This window comes from Pyrus communis, chromosome 6 (assembly GCF_963583255.1).
Source record: "Pyrus communis chromosome 6, drPyrComm1.1, whole genome shotgun sequence".
Classification (NCBI taxonomy): domain Eukaryota; kingdom Viridiplantae; phylum Streptophyta; class Magnoliopsida; order Rosales; family Rosaceae; genus Pyrus; species Pyrus communis.
This window is the reverse complement of record NC_084808.1, coordinates 23,812,774-23,832,056: the sequence shown is the minus strand read 5'-3', so window position 1 is coordinate 23,832,056 and position 19,283 is coordinate 23,812,774. Positions and strand designations below refer to the sequence as shown.

Here is a 19,283-nt window from a genome sequence, read left to right as displayed (position 1 = left end):
ACTGCCCTTGATTGAAACGTCATAAAATTTATATGATTTTGGATCCCATTTGAGGAAGTGTCTCAACTACGTGGTCGTATAAATAAATAAAATGATGACATCTTGATTAGATTGATCACTAAAAAACTCACATCAACAAACGTTACTTAGAGCGGAAAATATCTAACAAGCCATGCAACTAATTAATACTATTTTTAAGAATATATATTTACCCAAAATCACACAAGTCATCGTCTGCTTCATCCATACAATACAAAAAGGGAAGTGTTATTGGCACTTCAAAAATCTCATTATACACTGCTCATAAGTGTATTTTTCTTTCCTAATATATAAAGTTTGGAGTGTAGAATGAGATTTTTGGAGTGCTAATAACAATCCTACAGAAAAACCATTCTATATAACAAGAGTAATGCTAAGGAGGTTAAATTTTGTAAACTAAATGATATGGAAGTTGATGATTGAATTATTACTTTAACGTTTCAAATCGTGCTCATTTTTTATTAGTGGCACATCATTTAATTTGTAAATTTAATCTCATTAGCATTACTCATATAACAATGAACTAATTGCACTGGTGGGTCCCAAAAAAAATGATAAAGTTTATGAAAAAATGATGCAAGTGTTGTGTCCTCTTAAGTGATATCTTTTCGTTTGATTAGATGTAGTTATGTGAATTTGTAAACATGGAATTGTATCTCTAATAGTGTTGTTCATTTTATTTTAGGCCAAATTAGATTAATAATTTATTTGGTAAAAAATTAAGATTTAAATTCGTGTGTTAAAGATTATTAACAAATTTAACCAAAAAGGTTAATTATCAATTAAATATAGGGATATAAATGTCCGACCATACTATTTCGCCTGCTTCTCTCTTTCTCTCTCTCACTGTAATTGTACCTCCTCTCAGCCATCTACATACAAATGCATCCTCTACGCATCTCTCAAAAACCCTAACCCTAGACCCAAAGATTCTTAAGGACTCCGAATTTGGGGGAAGTGGTTGGGAGGGGAAGCCTATGATTTAATGGAAATTGGAGGCGAAAGGTATGGGGGGAAGAAGGTGCGCGGGATAATTAAGGGGTGGGGCGTAGGTGAAGAGGGGAGCCCTAAGGATAGAGAAAAGTGATGGGAAGGGGGTTGTGTTCGGTGGTGGAGGAACAGGTACGGCCTCGTCTTCGGCTGTCTTGAGGGGAGAAGATGGTGTGGGGAAGCCTTTTGTTGGGTGTCACCCTCCATGTCTCTTTCTTCCTTTTTTTTTTCGTTGTTTTTTCCACTAAGAAATTAGGTAAATGTTTCTTCTAAGATGGAAAACGTTACGAGTCTACGGCGGAGGAGGAGAGGACGGTGGGAGAAGAGGACGCGGGAGGGGAGGTATAATTACACAGACAGAAAGAGAGGAAGAGGGAGGAAGTTGGAGCTGCTGCAATCACATTGCTAATCAATCTATTTTTTTTAATAGTTGCTAATCAATCTTTTAATCAACGTACCAAAACACGTCTGAACGACTTAAACAAACCAAAAGATTGCGGTATTTACGTACCCTGCAACAATTATCTAACAAATCACATCTCTATCAAAAATTAAAAAATACAAATCACATCCATAAAACCAGATTATGATCGCAGTAAGCTTTACGTAAATTGTAATTAATTAATCTAATCAATTACATTTTCAACTGAGACAGTAGGCCCCGCGCACTGTTCACATTCGAAACCGAGACATGCCACGCCTTCACTTCTCCATCCAAGCTCCCACTGTAAACCGTAACGACGCCGTTCGACCCCTCGTCTTTAACCGCCACTAACGACTTCACCGGCTTCACGTGCCCCTCCAAAACCGCCAAACAACAAAAACTCCCGTCCTCGCCGCGTTGCCACACCCTCACGGTCCGATCAGCCGACCCACTGAACAACAAATCCCCGACGTTGATCATACACAGTATAGCCTTCCGGTGACCTCTCAGCGCCCCCGTCACCGCCATGTGGTTGGCGCTGTCTTCCCTCTCCCACACCAGGATTGAACGGTCGCAAGCCCCCGAAAACAGCACCGATCCGTCGTCGTTTAAGGCCAAGGCGTTCACTGCCGACTTGTGCTTCTCCAGCGTGGCCACCAACACGTGGCGCTTCTCCCCGAACGGTTTGGACCACACCCTGATCCGACAATCCGCCGACCCGGTGTACACCGTCCCGTCGTTCGACACCACCACCGCGTTCACGGCGTCCTCGTGCGCCTTGACCGACTCGACGCAGCGGAGATCGGAGTCCCGCCAAATCTTCAGGCTCTTGTCCCAGGATACTGAGTAAATCAGGCCGTTGTAGACGGCGATGCCGGTGACGGCGTCGGCGTGTTGGATCCAGAGGCATTTCTTGTGGCGGCGGACGGTCACGTAGTTCTTGCGGAGGACGAAGCGGCGCAAACGGTCATTGACGGTGGGGAGGGAGTTGAAAAGCTTGTGCTGTTTTCCCGCCGCCAACTTCCAGACTCGGATTTTGGAGTCCTGGTGTGAAGTGAAGATATTGCCGTCGGAAAAATTAACGGACTTAACGGATCCCGAGGAGGCATCGTGGGCGTTGAATGAATCGAGAAGGGTGTGGTCCGTACGATCGTAGACGTTGATCTCGTGCCCCGATGCGGCGTAGAGGAGGTTGTGGTGGACGGCGAGGCAGGTGATTGGGAGGGAGGGGCGGCGGGGCGGGAGAGTGGCGAAGCAGAGGTGGGAGACGGAGAGATCGAGGGGGTCTAGAGGGGAGAGTTTCTGGAGGGAGAGGACAGATGGCAGCGTCTGGAGGGAGAGGTTGCTTTGGAGGCTGCTACTGCCGTTGTCGCTGGCGCTGGTACTAGTGCTGGGAATATCGGAGGAACTGCTGGTATCGGAGGGTTTGAGTTTCGGCCGAGACGGTGGCGTCTCGGGGTTGGAGAATGGGACGGTGGAGTGACGGGTGGTGGAGGAGATGGCTAGCCAGGATCGGAACCTCATGGCGGCGTCGGTGATAGGAAAGCTGAGTGAAACTTTGTTTGTTATTCATATATAGACAAAGAAGATTTTGGACTGTAGGAGTGTGAGGTTAACGCGTGGAGAAGAAAATTTTCAGAGTAACTGTCATACAAGGTGGTATATCATTTATCATTATACAAAAATAGGATATATGTATTAAAAAATTAATAACTTAAAAAATAAATTTTTTCGCTACTTACCTAAAAACACGTGATGTACCACTTGTATTCTCGTTATAATAATCCGTGTGGAGGGTGGGAGGAGAAGTAAATGACGAAAAGGTAAGGGTACGATTGGTACGAGACTCGTATGTTTGACAAATACGATTTCGCAGGTAGGGTTAGTTTGGTAATATGGGGTGTGGATGGAGTGGGGTCCATCTAGGGTAGCTTTGCCAATTGGGAGTTGCCGGACAACACAACTTAGGGTACACCACGTGTTATTATATAAAATCTATGATATGTGTGTTAAAAAATTAATAATTTTAAAAATAAAATTTACACTACTTCTATAAAAACATATGACGTTCCATCTGTGTTACGGTGACAAAGAAATTTTTTTTGAGAGAAGGAAGAGGGTGGCTTTGGCAATTGGCAATTGGCATTTGCCTTTGGGATTTAAACAAGAGGAAGATGCTAAAGCCGTAAAGCGATATTGGAATTTGGAGGTCAAAACTTTGGGCTGCTTGTTCCACCAAGTTGGCTTTGGTCTATTTCTTATCCGTGTCTGAGCTGTGACCAGTAAGATGAGACTATTATTAGGATAGTTTCTTCGTGTAGTGTGACCAAGGCATGATTCGGGTGACTTCAAAATATAAGAGAGTACCCTGCTTTGGTGAATGTTGTTTTATGGATGACGTGATCGAAATATAAATTTCAATTTTTCTCCTTAATCAGGGAGATGTGGTTGTATTTTATGGTATTTTTTCGTGGAGTGAGATCAGAGCATTATTTAGGTGACATCAAAATATAAGAAAGTATCTTGTTTTGGTGAAAGTTGTTTTATAGATCACGTTATCGAAGTATAAATTTGAACTTTCATTCCCAATTAGGGAGAGGCGGTGATTTTATGGTTCACCTTGGTTGCGATTGTAGGACGTATAATATGCAGTAGTTCTCAAAGTCAACACTATATCGACACTATTCTTTTAATCAAATATATCATATATTATATATTATATATCATCATACGCGTATAATGACCATGTATTGATCACATATGTCTATATTTGTGTATTTTTGCCCTTTTTTGGCTCTATGGTATGAGGGGTGCTATGTAGGCAATATACGGTCAATATACAAACAAGACGAAGATATTATTGGTCCAGCTTTAGGGAACAGTGGAGCGGAGTTCCTCTTAAGATGAGGCTCGTGTGTGCAAACACTGAAACACACAAAATTATGGTAATCGGTATAATTGATAACATATCTTTTTATCTAGTGATTTGGCCATGGAAGACTGTAAAGCTGTGAACTGATATCTGTTCTAGCAAAGTGGAATCCTTTTATTGTCTTAAACACTAATAATATAATCCGCAAGATTACAAACCTTAATCTCTACTTAACATGACGTTTAGTTCATATTCAAATACACATATGTAGAGCGATAACTTTAAATAAAGGATTTGGAATCAAACTTGAATTGTCACCATCAAGTGGTAGTGTTTATTGCAGAATTAAAGCTTAATTAATCAATCTAGTTAATATAATTTTTTACAACTTAATTAAGAAAATTATCTGGCTTTTAGCCTATGACAACTCATGGAGTGTAAGCTTACCGTATGGGGTTAAAAGGTGGCATTGGAGCTTATGATGTGACCGGCATTACCAAGAAATCAGATGTCAACTGGTAACTATCAACACCGAAGTGTGATCCTTTTTCTGCAACCTTCCCATTAACTATCACAGCGATGGAGTCTGCTCTCTTACTTGTGGACAGCCTGTGAGCTACAACTACTCATGTTCTACCGACCATCATCTTCTCCAATGCTTCTTCGACTAAGTTTTCCGACATGCTGTCAAGAGCGCTGGTTGCTTCATCCAACAGATGAATTGTTGGGTTCTTTAGGATTGCTCGAGCAAGTGCTATTCTCTGCTTCTCGCCTCCGGATAGCTGCACTCCTTTTTCTCCACAGTAAGTCTTGTATCCCCCTGATGTTTTTTATTTAAGGCAACTTATGTAGTTGTATTTGTCACTTTATCTTTGTACTAGTAAAACTTAGTGTTCAAACTCTCTGGGGTTTTTTTTTTTTTCCCCTGATGGATTCCGGAATACTGATGAATTAGAATTTATATTTTTAGATTTAGGCTTTTGTCAATCCTATCTATCTTGTTTCTTGCTACGTCAACAACTGTTTATGAAAGTGTATGTGTTGTAAATGGAGTAAATAAATTGTAGCCATAGCTTATAAATTCATGAGCGTTGGCAAGTTTTGCAGCCTTCCTTACTTAAGTTACTGTTGCATTTTCTTTACCATACACAAAGTTTTGGTGGATGGTTCCTCTGTAAAGAGTAGGCTCCTGGCTTACCAAAACAATTTGCGACCTCAATTTCCTCAAATTAGAGCTTGATGATTCATCCATCTATCGATACTGATCCATTTAGCGGGTCACAAATCCTTTTGATCAAGCCAATGACAGTGGATTATCCAGAACCACTCTGTCCCACTAGTGCTATTGTATTTCCAGCTTCTATTTTCGGATTCAGCCCCTTTAGCTCATCTGGTTCGCCCTCACTGTGTAAGCGAATACAACATATTTTAGTTCTATGTGACCCTTGAAACTCTTCTTTTATCCCTTCAGGCTCTTTGCCACCACACATATGCTTCCGACCATCATCTTGTCGAGCGTTTGTTGGAGTAGTCTCCGACACACTGTCTGAGGGCACTTGTTGGACTAGTCTCCAACACACCATCATCTTGTTGGGTTTTTCAAAATTGCACAAGCAAGCGCTATCCTCTGCTTTTGGCCCCTGGATAGCTTTACTCCTCTTTCTCCACAGTAGGTTTGATATCGATCTTTCATAGCACTGCATAGAAATGTGCCTTGTCAGAAAGTAACAAATGTTATGTGTCTCAGTTTTAATGAGAAGATAGGGAGATGTATAATGTATGTGCACCTTATAAATTCGGATTCTCTATAATTCTCTCTAACGTAAACTACGTTGCCATGGATTGTTCCTGGTAAAAGCCTTGGCTCCTAAGACACTACACACCACTGCGATATGTGACCTCACCTGCCTCAGGTTGTAGTTCTTGATGTTGTTTTGATCTATGTTCACCGATCCCTTTACTGGTTGGCAAAGTCTTTCAATTAATCCGATGACAGTGGATTTACATGAAAATCATCTCTTCTGGCCTTGCCGGGTGAGCCAAAACCACATTCGTCAGTTCTATACATGCAGTGATGGTTCTGTGATTGAGTAGAGTAGCCTATTGCTGCATGTTAAAAACTTAACAGTAGCCACAAACAAGTTGCATTTTCTCTTCTGTCTCTTACTTTGTTTGTTGTTCACAGAATATAAAGGAAATGGTAAATATTTACCAACCATACTAACATGGTTATTGAACAGGCGCAGGCCAAGTCCACACCCTTAGTTTGATATTCTTCATTCTTCATAGGTATAAAGGTTACGCTACTATTAAATTTCATCCAATGATCAAAGGTCGTTAGTCAAATTATCCACAATCCAATCCACCCTTGCATTTAGATTTAGTACAAAAAAAAATAATTTTTAATGTAGGAAGAACAAAGTTACAATCATAATGGAGAGGTTGAAGTTTACAAATAGAGACCTAATACTATGTTTGGACGAGGAATTTAGGTTACAAAAGATTAAGTGGAGGGATTTGAAGAGTAGATATAACGAACTAAGGGGTTGAAGAATGACTATTTGATGTGAGTAATTTATACATAAATCTCTTATTTAAATTTTTGGAATGATCATGTAGTACATTTTAAATTCCTCCATTTAATATTTTGATAGAATGTCCTTTTTAAAAAAAAAAAAAAAGGACTAACTAGTGACTTCGCCACGATAGTCCACCCTTCTGGGGGCTGGGAATGAAGACTTATAAAGACAGTTCAGCCTCCTCTAGTCAGCATCGTGACGTGCCGTGTAGAATACGAATTTGAAATTTATCTCCAACTACTGGATCACTTTTGATAGAACGATGATATCAGTTTAGCAAAAAAGTATTCTACAAGTCTGATAACGTTATCATATGTTTGTTGTATCCAAAAGTAATCTTGTGATCATGAAAAAGATAACAATGGACAAAATGCAAAGATAGAGAATCACGCAAGTTTCACTTCAAATTATCAACCTTTTGGAAAAGAATTCGGTTTCATGCCAAGACAGGCAAGTCCTAAGCGCTGTACTGCACCCGTAGATAGGCTTGCAAGAAATCGTGCCCTAAAGCTCTGCAACAATGCATAACCGATTTGTCACCATACAAACAAGTTAAACTAGGTCACGTGTTTGGCATGCAGGCACAAGATTTGAACCAATAAAATACAAATTCCACCTCCAAAAATAGAAAAGCTTTTTATAAATAGCAACAACATTTATCACATGATGTATCATTTTATGCGATATGTTATGTGTAGACGATATGATTAATATGTCTCACTTTTCAAGTATATTAAAAAAAACACACTAGTTAAAGTGTGAGAAAATATAATAGCATCATGTAATAGTATTTAGATGAACTTCTGAAAAAGACGACCGCCTTTTCTCCATATTTTCTCTCTACAGCTAATAAAGTTGGTACGTACTTATAGTGCTTATCCCACTCGAAAAATGTATATAAGATCGATATGCTTCCATTGCTAGTTCAGACACCTCCATCTCCCATAATTCTCAAAACCCTAAATTTCATATTTTCTTGATTAAACTATAATTATAGAGTGATGAACTTGGGGAAGTTTATTTTGGTTGCCCTAGCTCTAGCTCTGGTCCTTGTCCTGGCTGAGAGCTTTGAATTTCAAGAGAAGGACTTGGCTTCTGAAGAGAGTCTGTGGGATTTGTATGAGAGGTGGAGGAGCCACCACACAATCTCCCACGACCTTGGCGAGAAGCGAAAGCGCTTCAATGTTTTCAAGGAGAACGTGAAGCATGTGCACAAGGTGAACCAGATGAACAAACCCTACAAGCTCAAGCTGAACAAGTTTGCAGACATGACGAACCATGAGTTTGCGAGCTCCTATGCTGGCTCGAAGGTTAGCCACTACAGATCACTGCATGGCAGCAGAAGGGCTACTGGCTTCACACATGAGATGACCGACGATCTTCCGGCAAGTGTTGATTGGAGGAAGAGTGGAGCTGTCACTGGAGTTAAAGACCAAGGCAAATGTGGTAAGTCTCTTATAATTGAGCAAAATAAGGGGACGTTGGGAAATCCCTCAATTAGAAATACTTTTGTTCATAAGTGCTTTTTTACAGGTGAGTCGATTGTTTTTTTATAAATATCCATGTTCTTCTTCCAAACGAAGGACCCAGTCTCAAGGGACGAGCTTCCCGGTATAGGCGAATAAAAGATAACGATTTTCGAAGCGCAGTCGAATGTCCGTTCAGGCGGAGAATCCGGGGAAATAAGTCTTCCCTTTGCTTTAGCAACAACAATACAAAACAACATCAATATCTCTCAACTACCGGCTACCTCTCCCTTCCTTAATCCAAATAGTCATAGGAGAAGCTGAGCTAGCTAACCTATCTATCTGCCTAGCTGGTAGATTTCCTCCAACGCAATCCACAGAAATTCCACGAATCCCTTGGTGGATAAGATCCCAAGTCCCGAACAAGATGTTGGAGCAAGGGCAGCTACTAGAAGCTAGCTCTCATACCTGGCTCAAGCACTTCTAAGTGTTTTTGTTACACATACCCGCTTTTTAATATTTTCTACCAACCATTATTAGAAACGCTTTTAGTTATCTGAACAACATTCCAATAATAAATAGTTCTACTTTTATATTTAAAATTGACCCTAAAAAGGTTTTTGAAGTGCACATATATAAGTAATGCTAGGAAGACTAAATTTTGGATATTAAAAAACATGTAAGTTGATGATTGGTTTATTACTTAAATCATTGATAGACGTGCATATTTCTATTGGTGATACATAATTTAGTTTGCAATTTTAATCTCTAAATTTAATCTTCGTAGCATTATTCGCACATATTTACAACTTTCAGGGGGAAATTGGCAGTTGAGCATGGATGATTATCAACATATTATGCGATTAAAATCAAGAGCTGAATAAAATTCACTGCATGGTATTTTGATGTTATAGGTAGCTGCTGGGCATTTTCAACTGTAGTTGCAGTGGAGGGCATCAATCAGATCAAAACAAAGCAGCTAGTCTCTCTGTCTGAGCAAGAGCTGGTTGATTGCAATAGAGATCCGAACGAAGGGTGCGAAGGTGGATTGATGGAAACAGCATTTGAGTTCATCAAGAAAAATGGTGGAATAACAACGGAGCAAAACTACCCTTACAGAGCCAGTGATAATCCTTGTGACTCATCCAAGGTGAAAAATTAATTACCCATTTCAATATTTATGTTATTTGTATGAGTACTACACTATTATCTTCTTACTTAACTTCGTGTTAAATTTGCAGATGATGAATTCTCCTCTGGTGCAAATCGATGGTTATGAAAACGTACCTGAAAACGATGAGAAAGCCTTGATGAAAGCTGTTGCAAACCAACCTGTGTCAGTTGCACTTGATGCTGGTGGTAAAGACTTCCAATTCTACGCGGAGGTAAACTAGCTTCTAATTAACCAACTAAACACCAATAAAACTTGATATTTCATAAGTTCCTATCCACACTCCTAGTAATATATAGCATCTAGCACAGTAAACAATCTAAATGAAAAGAAATTATTAGATATGAACGTGCGTGTCACGTTACTTATTTACTAAAAACACATAAAAAGGAGACCTTGTCATTGAAGTCCACCAAAGTGTGCACATGTTGGGTCCGAATGCAATGTGAGGAGACATCATTTTGCGTGTTTGGACAAATATATAATATGACACAGACGATCGTACCTAATAATTTCTCCCTAACAAGTTAATCACAGTAATTAAACTACTTTATCTGAAGCATATAAATTCTTTTCAAAAGCATGGACATGTTTTGGTTTCCAACTTTACCCATGCTGGTACTATGCTCCTCGAATAAGTGCAGAATGACAAAGTAGAAGTGTAACAAAGCATCATCGAACATGTATATGTGTACTTATGTGTCAAATGAGACGTTAATGTTTTAAATTTGCAGGGTGTGATGAATGGAGACTGTGGAGCAGAACTGAATCATGGAGTGGCAGTTGTGGGATATGGAGAGACTCAAGATGGAACCAAGTACTGGATTGTGAAGAATTCGTGGGGAGTTGAATGGGGAGAGAAAGGTTACTTGAGGATTCAACGAGGAGTTGATAAAGAAGGAGGGATGTGTGGAATTGCTATGGAGCCCTCTTACCCTATGAAATCATCACCAAACATCACCAGAAGAAGCTCATTCAAGGATGAACTTTGATGATGCCACTATATATACACGTACACACGCATATCTATATATAGTTTAATAGGTAATTTTAAATTTCGTTGCCAGTTTAGTAAGTGATCAGGCTTTGTCATAATAAATAAACAAATAAATAAATAAGAGAGAGGTATAAAATCTTATAAGATATGATATAGTGTGTGCGTTTGTGTTGTACTGAATTTACTTTTCATTTAGATGAAAATAAATGTTTATTGATGCTGAAAAATCAAATGAAATAAAGAGTTGAAATCAGATATCATATATGGTTATGTCAATTCAATTTTAAGGCAAGTAGGGTATTGCTCTTGTAGTTTTAACATTTCTCTTGAATCATCTGTCTTTAAAAGTTCCGCTTTCTTTTTAGTTTTAACTTAGACTAGTAACATTACTTGTAATAAAAAATTAAAAATATTTTTATTCAAAAACTGAACACAAAAAGGATCCTCATCCGGGATAGAGGTTGGCAGCAGCCTGACAATTAACAAGATGGCCACAACAACTACAAGACATGACACTGAAACAGGGTAGTGGAGGATAAATGTCTGATGGTCCGGTGGCTGCGCCCTGTGCCTATAGCGAATTGACATGGATGGCAGGGATGCTACTAAAATTTTTATGCGGATTTTACATTTTTTTACTCTGTAATATGGTATAATTCAAAATCGTTCCTTTTTTAACTTCTCTTTTTATAGGCTGATTTTATTAAAAAAAAAAATCAACTAAATCATAAACTGTTTAGTAAAGAATAAAATTATATTATAAAAATTGATGTGATATGTTGCCTACTTAATTTTCTCGTAAAAAAAAGTTATACTCTCTATTACATTAGACAAATAAAGTAGACAAAATTATACTTTTTTATTTATTTCATGTATAATATTAATTTTTAATTTTATCATCTTTCTCGACATAAAATATCATACGATAAAAAGATATGTGAAACTCCATTATTGTAGGCAATGTTGCCAACTTTGGAGAGTAGGGAAAGTTTGCTTAATCTGCCTGCTCAATTGACTACTTTATAGAGCTTGATGTTGCTCAAATGTCTCATCAAAGACAGTTTGAGTGCTCTTTTGATTACACCATAACTCTGCAACCCTAACTTGTAGGGATCATTGAGGGTCAAAGGCTTTAGAGCCACATGTACGCTATATCACCCAACTTTTTTGTCATCAGATTCGAATTACCTGTCACCAACTTCACGAGCAACCCTCTCTCTCTCTCTCTCTCTCTCTTCCCCCCCTAGGTACGCAGATAACTGAGCCAAACCTCTACAGGCGATGGCAAAACATGGACGCAGCTGCAGTCAGCTTACTATCCAAGCCATATGTTTAGCAAAAGTTACTTGCTTTTTGTTCAGTACTTTAGCAGAAGAATTGTCCATGTAATCACGTGTAAGTTGAAGCGTATGTATTATTGTCACGAAACGAAACCTGCCAATATAATTGTGTTTTGAATCTTTGATTTATGGAAGAATTTCTCACACTTTTTTAGAGGTTTTTTTTTTCTTCCTGTCAAAACACTTTATTAGGGCTGTGATGCCGGTTGCTCGGACTTACATTGGGAGGCTGCCTGAATAGTGGTATTAGTATTGGACCTGGCTTCTCTGCCTTTCCATCCCTATCTATATTATACAGTCACGGTTAAGCTATGTCAATATTTTATATTAATTTTTTTATAAAGATAATAAAACAAAAAATAATAGTAATATAAAATATTAACGTGATTTAGCCGTAACCGTACAAATAAAAAGAAATAGAAGTGTATGTGAAGTGAGAGTGCAGAGAAGCCAGGTCTATTAGTATTTGAAGTAATCAGAGACTTGCAGGCAGGCATGCATACTTCTGGGCGGACAGTCACAGACTTGATCGTAAATTAATGTAATCTGACTCCATCGTCAACTTATATCCCAGAGAGATATGCAGTGCAGATCGGGTACACTACATAACCAGACCAATGCCATAGAAAGTACTATTCCATTTTTCTCAATCTCCTTTTTTTGGAAAAAACACCTAACCAAAAAAATTATCGATACTAAAAGGTATGGAAGTGAGCTAAATCTCACAACGAGTTAATAATAATGTAGTTCAAATTCGCCTTTGGTGAAAATCGAAACTAAAATATCTCACTTACAAATAAATAGAAATATCAATAGATCATAATATTAAATGACCCCTAATCCTATTATTATACTACCATATATGTGAATGCTTTAAAGTAAACGTACAACTAAATGGAAATGGATGCTCTCCGGATCCCTTCCACTAAATCCTCTCTATCAATCAATCTGTGCTCTTGAAATTTGATCCAACGGCTAAAGTTATTATAACTTTTAAAGTGAGCCATATTTTTAACCGTTGGATCAAATTTCAAGTACCTAGATTAGTTGGTGGGAAGGATTTGGTGAAAGGAAGGATCCCTTTCCTAGCTAAATTGTATGAATGTTAATGAAACGATTAAACAATACAATTGAAAATGATTAAGGAAGTTTTAACAAAATACTCATGATATTGTTTACTTTTAACACAAAACTATATTTTTACCTTTTCATGTTATTCTTTACTACATCTTTATTTGTCATTTTTCATTAAAACTAAAGTTTTTTTTTAACTTTCTTAGTTTTTCTAATGATTAAACGATATTATGTTTGTTCAATAGGAAAATGTACGGCTGACCAAACCATTGCAGTACTTACAAAATTCAAAGCAGAATATTGCTAGCAAATCTGAATTCGCGGTATACATTTTTTAATTTCAAGGGTGGAAATTAGCTACACTTTTTAGAGTTCAAATTATTTTCCATGAAAAATATTCTAAATTGATGTACAACAAATAGCATAATGGAACAAAAAAAATAGAAAATAAACTATCGAAAAACAAAATGATACATGCGGAAGTTTACAGATTTAGCATCCGAGTTACGATTTGAATCCATAATACTTTTTCGGAAAGGAAATGACACCATGATTCAAATTCACAGCTTTGTTGTGATATATGATGACTTTCAGCCAACCTCCAAAACTGTGTTTAAAGTTTCATAATAAAAATCAAACCTTTCGATTTTCATCCGATTAATGTTTAATTAGTCATTTTACTTCCTGGAAGTCCCGGACCCAAAAAACATATCCTAAAAATCATTTGAGTTGTTAACGGTTGTAATCTTTATTTAAGGCATGCGGACGTATTAATTGTATTCATTTAACCATTAATCAATTCAACCCTTTGAGATTTCTCTCAAATTTTTAGTAGATTACAAACTTGTTCTTCAAGCGATTTACGTTAGTAACCCTTTTGATTACTCCGTGCTACATCACGAATGATTATAAATTCAGCAGCATTAAGGAGAAGATGAAGAAAACACACTAGATTAATTCAAACTACATTAGCAAAACAAGAAATCAATACGAGCCCTTGCAATTTTGCTTTCCTTCGAGAATATACGCTAGTCAACTTTGGACTGAAAGGAAAAAAGAAAACTTACAAAACACGACATAACATGGCGGTGGAGGTAGCCGCTGCCGGTTGCCTTTTTTTTCTAATGAACTTATAGCTAGGTAGGTGGTAGTTGTATATCTTGTTCATCATCATCGTCAGCCATGGCGCCGCCGTTCTGGCTGCTGTCGTCGTCCGTATCACACGCGGACACAGGCGCGTCGTAATCAATATCGTGATGGTGAGGTGGCGGGAGCAGGAGAGAAATGGTGGAAGAGGAGGAGGTGGTGGAGGAGTGGGTTTTATTATTAATTTGGGCGCCAACGCCAACAATGGGAAGTGGCTCGGTCAGTTGCTTCCCGTCCCGAGGCGGAGAAAACACCACTGGCAGGTAGTGCTCCATGTCGCACGGGAACTTCGAGTTCTTGAAATGCTCCTTCAACGCCTCCAATCCCTTCACATTAATTAATATTTATAGCTAATAATAATTAGCAATTTTGATGGTGGATTATGCTGAAATAAAAATGTTTAACGAGGAAATTAAAGAGACTTATTACCTGAACTCGAGCGTAGGTGACTTGGCAGATTTTCCTGGAATTGAAGACCTCCCAATGTTGATGGTGAAAGGCTTTGTACAGCCTCCATGTTGCCTGCGGAGTCGTCATGTTCACGAATCCATATCCCACATTGCACTTGTTGCTGTGCTTTCCACACATTTGAATTCGACCCATGAATTTGATATTTGACAAATGTGTACCAGAACATCATCACAATTTTGGAAATAAAATTTACAACGAGAGAAGATAAAAATGATCGCAGAAGCATTTTGGTGACGAACTTCAAACCATTTTTTGTCCAAAAAATGTTACTTTTACTATCTAATTGTAGCATCACTTGTATCATCTCTCTAATAGAGATGAGACTTACATGCGTTGGCAAACCCTATCTCTATTACAGAGATAATACAAATGATGGTACAGCTAAGTGATAAGTATAGCATAATTCAATTCTTTGGATATGATTCTCTTCCTTCCTAATCTCTCTTCCCTCCCCTTTTATTTAATCGATTCCAATTAAGCTACGTCAACATTTTATTTTAAATTTTTTATATAGAAAAAAAAAGGACAAAACATAATGTGAGAAGAGAAAAGGAAATGAATTGTAATAAGAACGGAGAGAATCTTAATTCTTACCTTTTTTTTGTCGCCGAAGAGAATGTTCATATCTTTACTAATATCAAATAAAAATTCATGACCAAGCCAGTAGACAATTTTGTAAATTAATCATTCTGAAATTAAAGTTGATGTTTTCACCATTTTAGCTAATTCCCCTATAAATAATTCGTACAATTATAAGGTATAATTTTGATATTTCTAAAGAAATCAATTAATAAAACAAAATAATAAATAGAATAAAAGAAAAGGAAAGTTACTTGAAATCAATGGGAAGATAAACGAAATCGTAGGAGGAGAAAGGCTGCTTTTCATCATCATCACCACCGTGATCGCCGGCGCTAATGATCTGTTCATTACAGTGGATACAGTGGTTGTCCAGCATGTTCAACAGCAGCTTCTGACTGCCACAATAATCCACCACCAAAAAAACAATTTCATCACCATCACAGCAAAAACAAAAACTGAAAAAAATAAGAACAGAAATATGAATTGCCCTAAAAAATATATTTACCTGTACTTGTTGGGTATGTTCTTGATCATGACGGTGGTTCTGGTATCTCCGCTGGTGGATTCCGATATGGCATCTTCTTTGATTAAAAATTTAGAATCTAACTTCTTCGCTTGTCTTGCCTTCTTCCCCCTACTGCTCTTCGGCTGCTTCGGACTCTGCGAGCTCCCGCAACTCATCTTCTTCGAAGACGAAGACCACCTTTTCTCTTGGATTGCATCCAAATTTAAACCCGCCATTTTGGATTCAACATTGTTTCTGCTAATTACCATTCCCTTGCTGCCGCTAGAACTACTTGATCTATTATTGCTCCTAGTCGATGAAAATTGGATTTGCGTAGAGGATGTACAAAGACGAGGCCGCGGCCCCGCCAATCTAAAACTGTTCGAGCGTCTAGAGAATTTCACAGCCAAGTCCTCCGGCGGCAGCGGTGCAAAGAGATTGTGAGGCGAAAGTAGAGTTGGGGCAGTGTGAGCCACCGCATTCAAAAACTTCCGGCTGTGGCCGCCGGGCCGACTGAATTGAATCACAACTGATTTTCCGTTGATTTCTTTGCCGTTCATCTCCTCGAGAGCTCTCGCCGCGTGTCTGACGTCGAAGAACTCGATGAATTTTTGGTGCTTCTTCGATGGCGTCTCTCTCAATTCCTTCACAGCACCTGATAAAATTACAAAATTACACCCGACAAAATTGAAACAAAATCCAGGTCCCATGTTCTCCCATTGGCCATGAAAAACGTTGGACAAAGACGCATGAGACCTACTCCTTAATTATCCCCACAAAAATCCGGAAAAAATAACGTGAAAAAACAAATTAATGGAGGAAATACTACCAAAAGCTTGGAATATGTCTTTGAGAGCGGAGGTGGTGACGACCGGGTCCAAATGGAAAATGACGATTGTGCCCTGATTGTGGCCGTCCGGGACGGCTTTCAAGGCCGGAATGACGAACTGGGCCCACACGGCCTGCCCGGCGATGAGGCCGCGACCCGGAGGAAACGGAAGCGGGAAAATAGGAGGCGGCAGAGGTGATGTGGCCGTCGTGAACGACAAGGCGGCGTAGTGGTTACGAATCCTGTCTTCCTGCTGCATGTGCTGCTCCCGAATCTCCCGCAACGCCCTCTCTGCATGCCTCAGATCGTAGAAATGGACGGTCACGATACCGTCGCAAGCCCTCTCCATCTGCACCCACCTCACCTCCCCGAACCCCTCCAACTCCCTCCGCACAGTCCCCTCGCAGACGTCACTCGGAACCCCGTTCAGAAGCACTGCGCGTGTGGCAGCCGCCATCGGAGGCGGCAACGGTGCGCATACAGTAGCCCCCGCACTAACGTACGCGGCTGGCGCGGAGAACGGAGCGTACGATACAACTTCGCTGATTGGCGGTGGTGGGTAGGGATAGTAAACCTGGTGGGGAGATGGAGACGGTGGTAGCAGTTGTGGCGGCGGCTGAGGAGGCCCGAAGATGGGTATTTGGTTCGGGTTACTGGGTCTGAACTCTTGGGCTCCGGGGTCCAGACTTCCCGGAAACCGTACAAAGCCGGTATCTTCCATGTGGTGGATGATGTCGGAAAACCACTGTAAGTAAGGAAAGTCGTGACTTTCCGGCGAATAAAAACTGGGAGATATTAGTTGATTATTTGTTGCTCTGGTCAAATTCCACAGCTATCTTCCCGTGCAACAGTACATCTCTCTCTCTCCCCTCTTTCTCTCTCTGGAAAATGGAGCTGGGATGTTAAGTATAGGCAGCTGTAGTATAAAGAAAAGCAGGCACAGCACAGTTGTGTCGAGGCCACAAGGGCGTTACATCATTTTTTATTTTTATTTTTAACAAACGATATTAATTATACTGAAAAGAAAGTATAGTTAACCTCAGATTATGCTAGATACACATAATTAGTTTTTTCTAAAATTTAATCATTATTATGAAAATTGAAGAATTCAAAATTATTACAATAATTTAAAAATAAAATAAAAAGTTTCGAACCCCAAGTGTATGAATAATCCTAATACCCTCCTACTTATTAATTTTACATAAAGAATTTTAGTTTTTAATTCCTCCTAGTAATAAAATAACACATGATGTATTGCTTTTAAAAATTAAAAAATAAGAACATTTTCGGATTCCTTCCTTCTAATCTATCAAATTAGAGAATTTTGGTTGTTAAAATTTGATTCAACGGTTACAAACAGGAGCCTATTTTAAATTTTATAATAAATTTAATCGTTTGATCAAATTTCAACAACACAAATTCTTTAATTTGCTGAATCAGAAGGAATGGATTTGGAAAAGATCCCTTTCCCAAAAAAAGTACTGAAAAATCTCTCAGCACAGAGGGCCTTGGGCTTGGCATGTTTCCTTTTCCACTACTTTCTTTTTTCAAACCAAAGTTGCTGAAAATGTACTTCTATCCATTTAAAAAACGCCGTGAAATTACCATACTACCCCGGAGTTATCCGATTACCGCGGGGCATAGTTTGTACGTTGGGGTTATGGGGGTAATTGAGTCCCTGTAAAGGATGAGAATGAACGTGGGTCGTACACGTGGAAAACAGGACGAGTGGAGTGTGCGAAGATGCGCGAATGAAGGGGATTGGAGGCTATGGAGGGTAAGAAGAAATTTTTAGTTGTGACGGAAATACGGATAGTATTTTATGTGTTGTGAAAATTTTTAATGTTTAAATTATTAACCTTTTAACACACATAATCCAATATTTCTATAAAAATATATAATGCACTACTTCGTATGACGATTATACTAAAAAATCTCTCAAACGAAAAGGAACAAGCTAGCAAGTTGCGACACAAAAGAGGGATTTCCGTAAACGGATGATAATTATTGCTCTGCTACCACCTGCATGGTACTTTTTGAGTTCGGATGATTTTTTTACAAGAATTTCGAGAATTCGTAAATTGTATCTATTTATCGAACATTATAATATTAAAAATTATTTTAAATATTTTTATTTAAAAATAAACATAAACAGTATTTCATAAAAAATGATCACATGATATACAATTAATTAATACAATTCATAGATATCTAAAATTCTTATCAAAAGAATCCGAAAATGATTCAGTTGGGTACTTTTTAATGCGACCTTGTTTTGACTAATCATCCTCGGTTTTTTTTTTGTTATCTATCATATTTTTGCTATAAAAAAATGTACCCCTTGGGGTATCTCGAGGCTTGAGATTGAGAAATACATTTTTCGTGTCTTTGTTTTTCGTACAAGTAATATTGAGAGATGGTATTCAAATATAAATGCTCGAGTAGTGCACGATTAATGTTCTTATAATTACTTGAATTACAAACCTTATGATTTGATGGAATAAATATAATGCTTTATTTTATTCTTGCAATTAATTGAACATTTAATTATTTACTGGTGAACAAAATAATTAAATTTATGTCATATAGTATTGGGAATTTAGGGACTATCTTAAAAGAAGAATTAGGTTAAATCTCTGAGTCAAACAAACAATGGGAGAGAATAATAATATTTGAATAATTATAGGATGGTTATCGGAGAAATTGATGTTCTACTGTAAAATTAAGAATAATGTTAGGAAGATTATATTTTGAAACTAAATTTGCAAATCAAATGGAGCATTAACCTAAAATCAATT

The 19,283-nt window shown here is 38.3% G+C and overlaps 3 protein-coding genes across 3 annotated transcripts; 1 reads left to right on the top strand and 2 right to left on the bottom strand.

Annotated features, from left to right (window-relative positions):
- Window positions 1–1,428: 1,428 nt before the first annotated feature.
- Window positions 1,429–3,057, bottom strand: LOC137737811 (protein JINGUBANG-like). The gene has a single exon (XM_068477373.1). It carries the CDS (start codon window positions 2,975–2,977, stop codon window positions 1,664–1,666), a length of 1,314 nt encoding a protein of 437 aa, XP_068333474.1. The 5' UTR covers window positions 2,978–3,057; the 3' UTR covers window positions 1,429–1,663.
- Window positions 3,058–7,905: 4,848 nt separating this feature from the next.
- LOC137737995 (vignain-like) lies at window positions 7,906–10,533 on the top strand. The gene is made up of 4 exons (XM_068477592.1): window positions 7,906–8,350; window positions 9,285–9,520; window positions 9,612–9,755; window positions 10,276–10,533. The coding sequence occupies exons 1-4, from the start codon at window positions 7,906–7,908 to the stop codon at window positions 10,531–10,533; spliced, it is 1,083 nt and encodes a 360-aa protein (XP_068333693.1).
- Window positions 10,534–13,887: 3,354 nt separating this feature from the next.
- On the bottom strand, window positions 13,888–17,349 carry LOC137737994 (protein terminal ear1 homolog). Its single transcript, XM_068477590.1, has 5 exons — window positions 16,486–17,349; window positions 15,657–16,311; window positions 15,403–15,546; window positions 14,528–14,669; window positions 13,888–14,424 (listed from the first exon to the last, which is right to left on the bottom strand). The coding sequence occupies exons 1-5, from the start codon at window positions 17,204–17,206 to the stop codon at window positions 14,089–14,091; spliced, it is 1,998 nt and encodes a 665-aa protein (XP_068333691.1). The 5' UTR covers window positions 17,207–17,349; the 3' UTR covers window positions 13,888–14,088.
- Window positions 17,350–19,283: the final 1,934 nt, after the last annotated feature.

What these genes read in the sequence shown, in the direction of transcription:
- LOC137737811 (XM_068477373.1), bottom strand. Translation starts at nt 2,977, where the DNA reads ATGAGGTTCCGATCCTGGCTAGCCATCTCCTCCACCACCCGTCACTCC.
- LOC137737995 (XM_068477592.1), top strand. Translation starts at nt 7,906, where the DNA reads ATGAACTTGGGGAAGTTTATTTTGGTTGCCCTAGCTCTAGCTCTGGTC. An exon ending in TAAAGACCAAGGCAAATGTG is followed by an intron (nt 8,351 to 9,284) that starts GTAAGTCTCTTA and finishes TTGATGTTATAG; the next exon opens with GTAGCTGCTGGGCATTTTCA. An exon ending in ATCCTTGTGACTCATCCAAG is followed by an intron (nt 9,521 to 9,611) that starts GTGAAAAATTAA and finishes TTAAATTTGCAG; the next exon opens with ATGATGAATTCTCCTCTGGT.
- LOC137737994 (XM_068477590.1), bottom strand. Translation starts at nt 17,206, where the DNA reads ATGGAAGATACCGGCTTTGTACGGTTTCCGGGAAGTCTGGACCCCGGA. An exon ending in AACATACCCAACAAGTACAG is followed by an intron (nt 15,547 to 15,656) that starts GTAAATATATTT and finishes TTATTGTGGCAG; the next exon opens with TCAGAAGCTGCTGTTGAACA. An exon ending in TCACCTACGCTCGAGTTCAG is followed by an intron (nt 14,425 to 14,527) that starts GTAATAAGTCTC and finishes ATTAATGTGAAG; the next exon opens with GGATTGGAGGCGTTGAAGGA.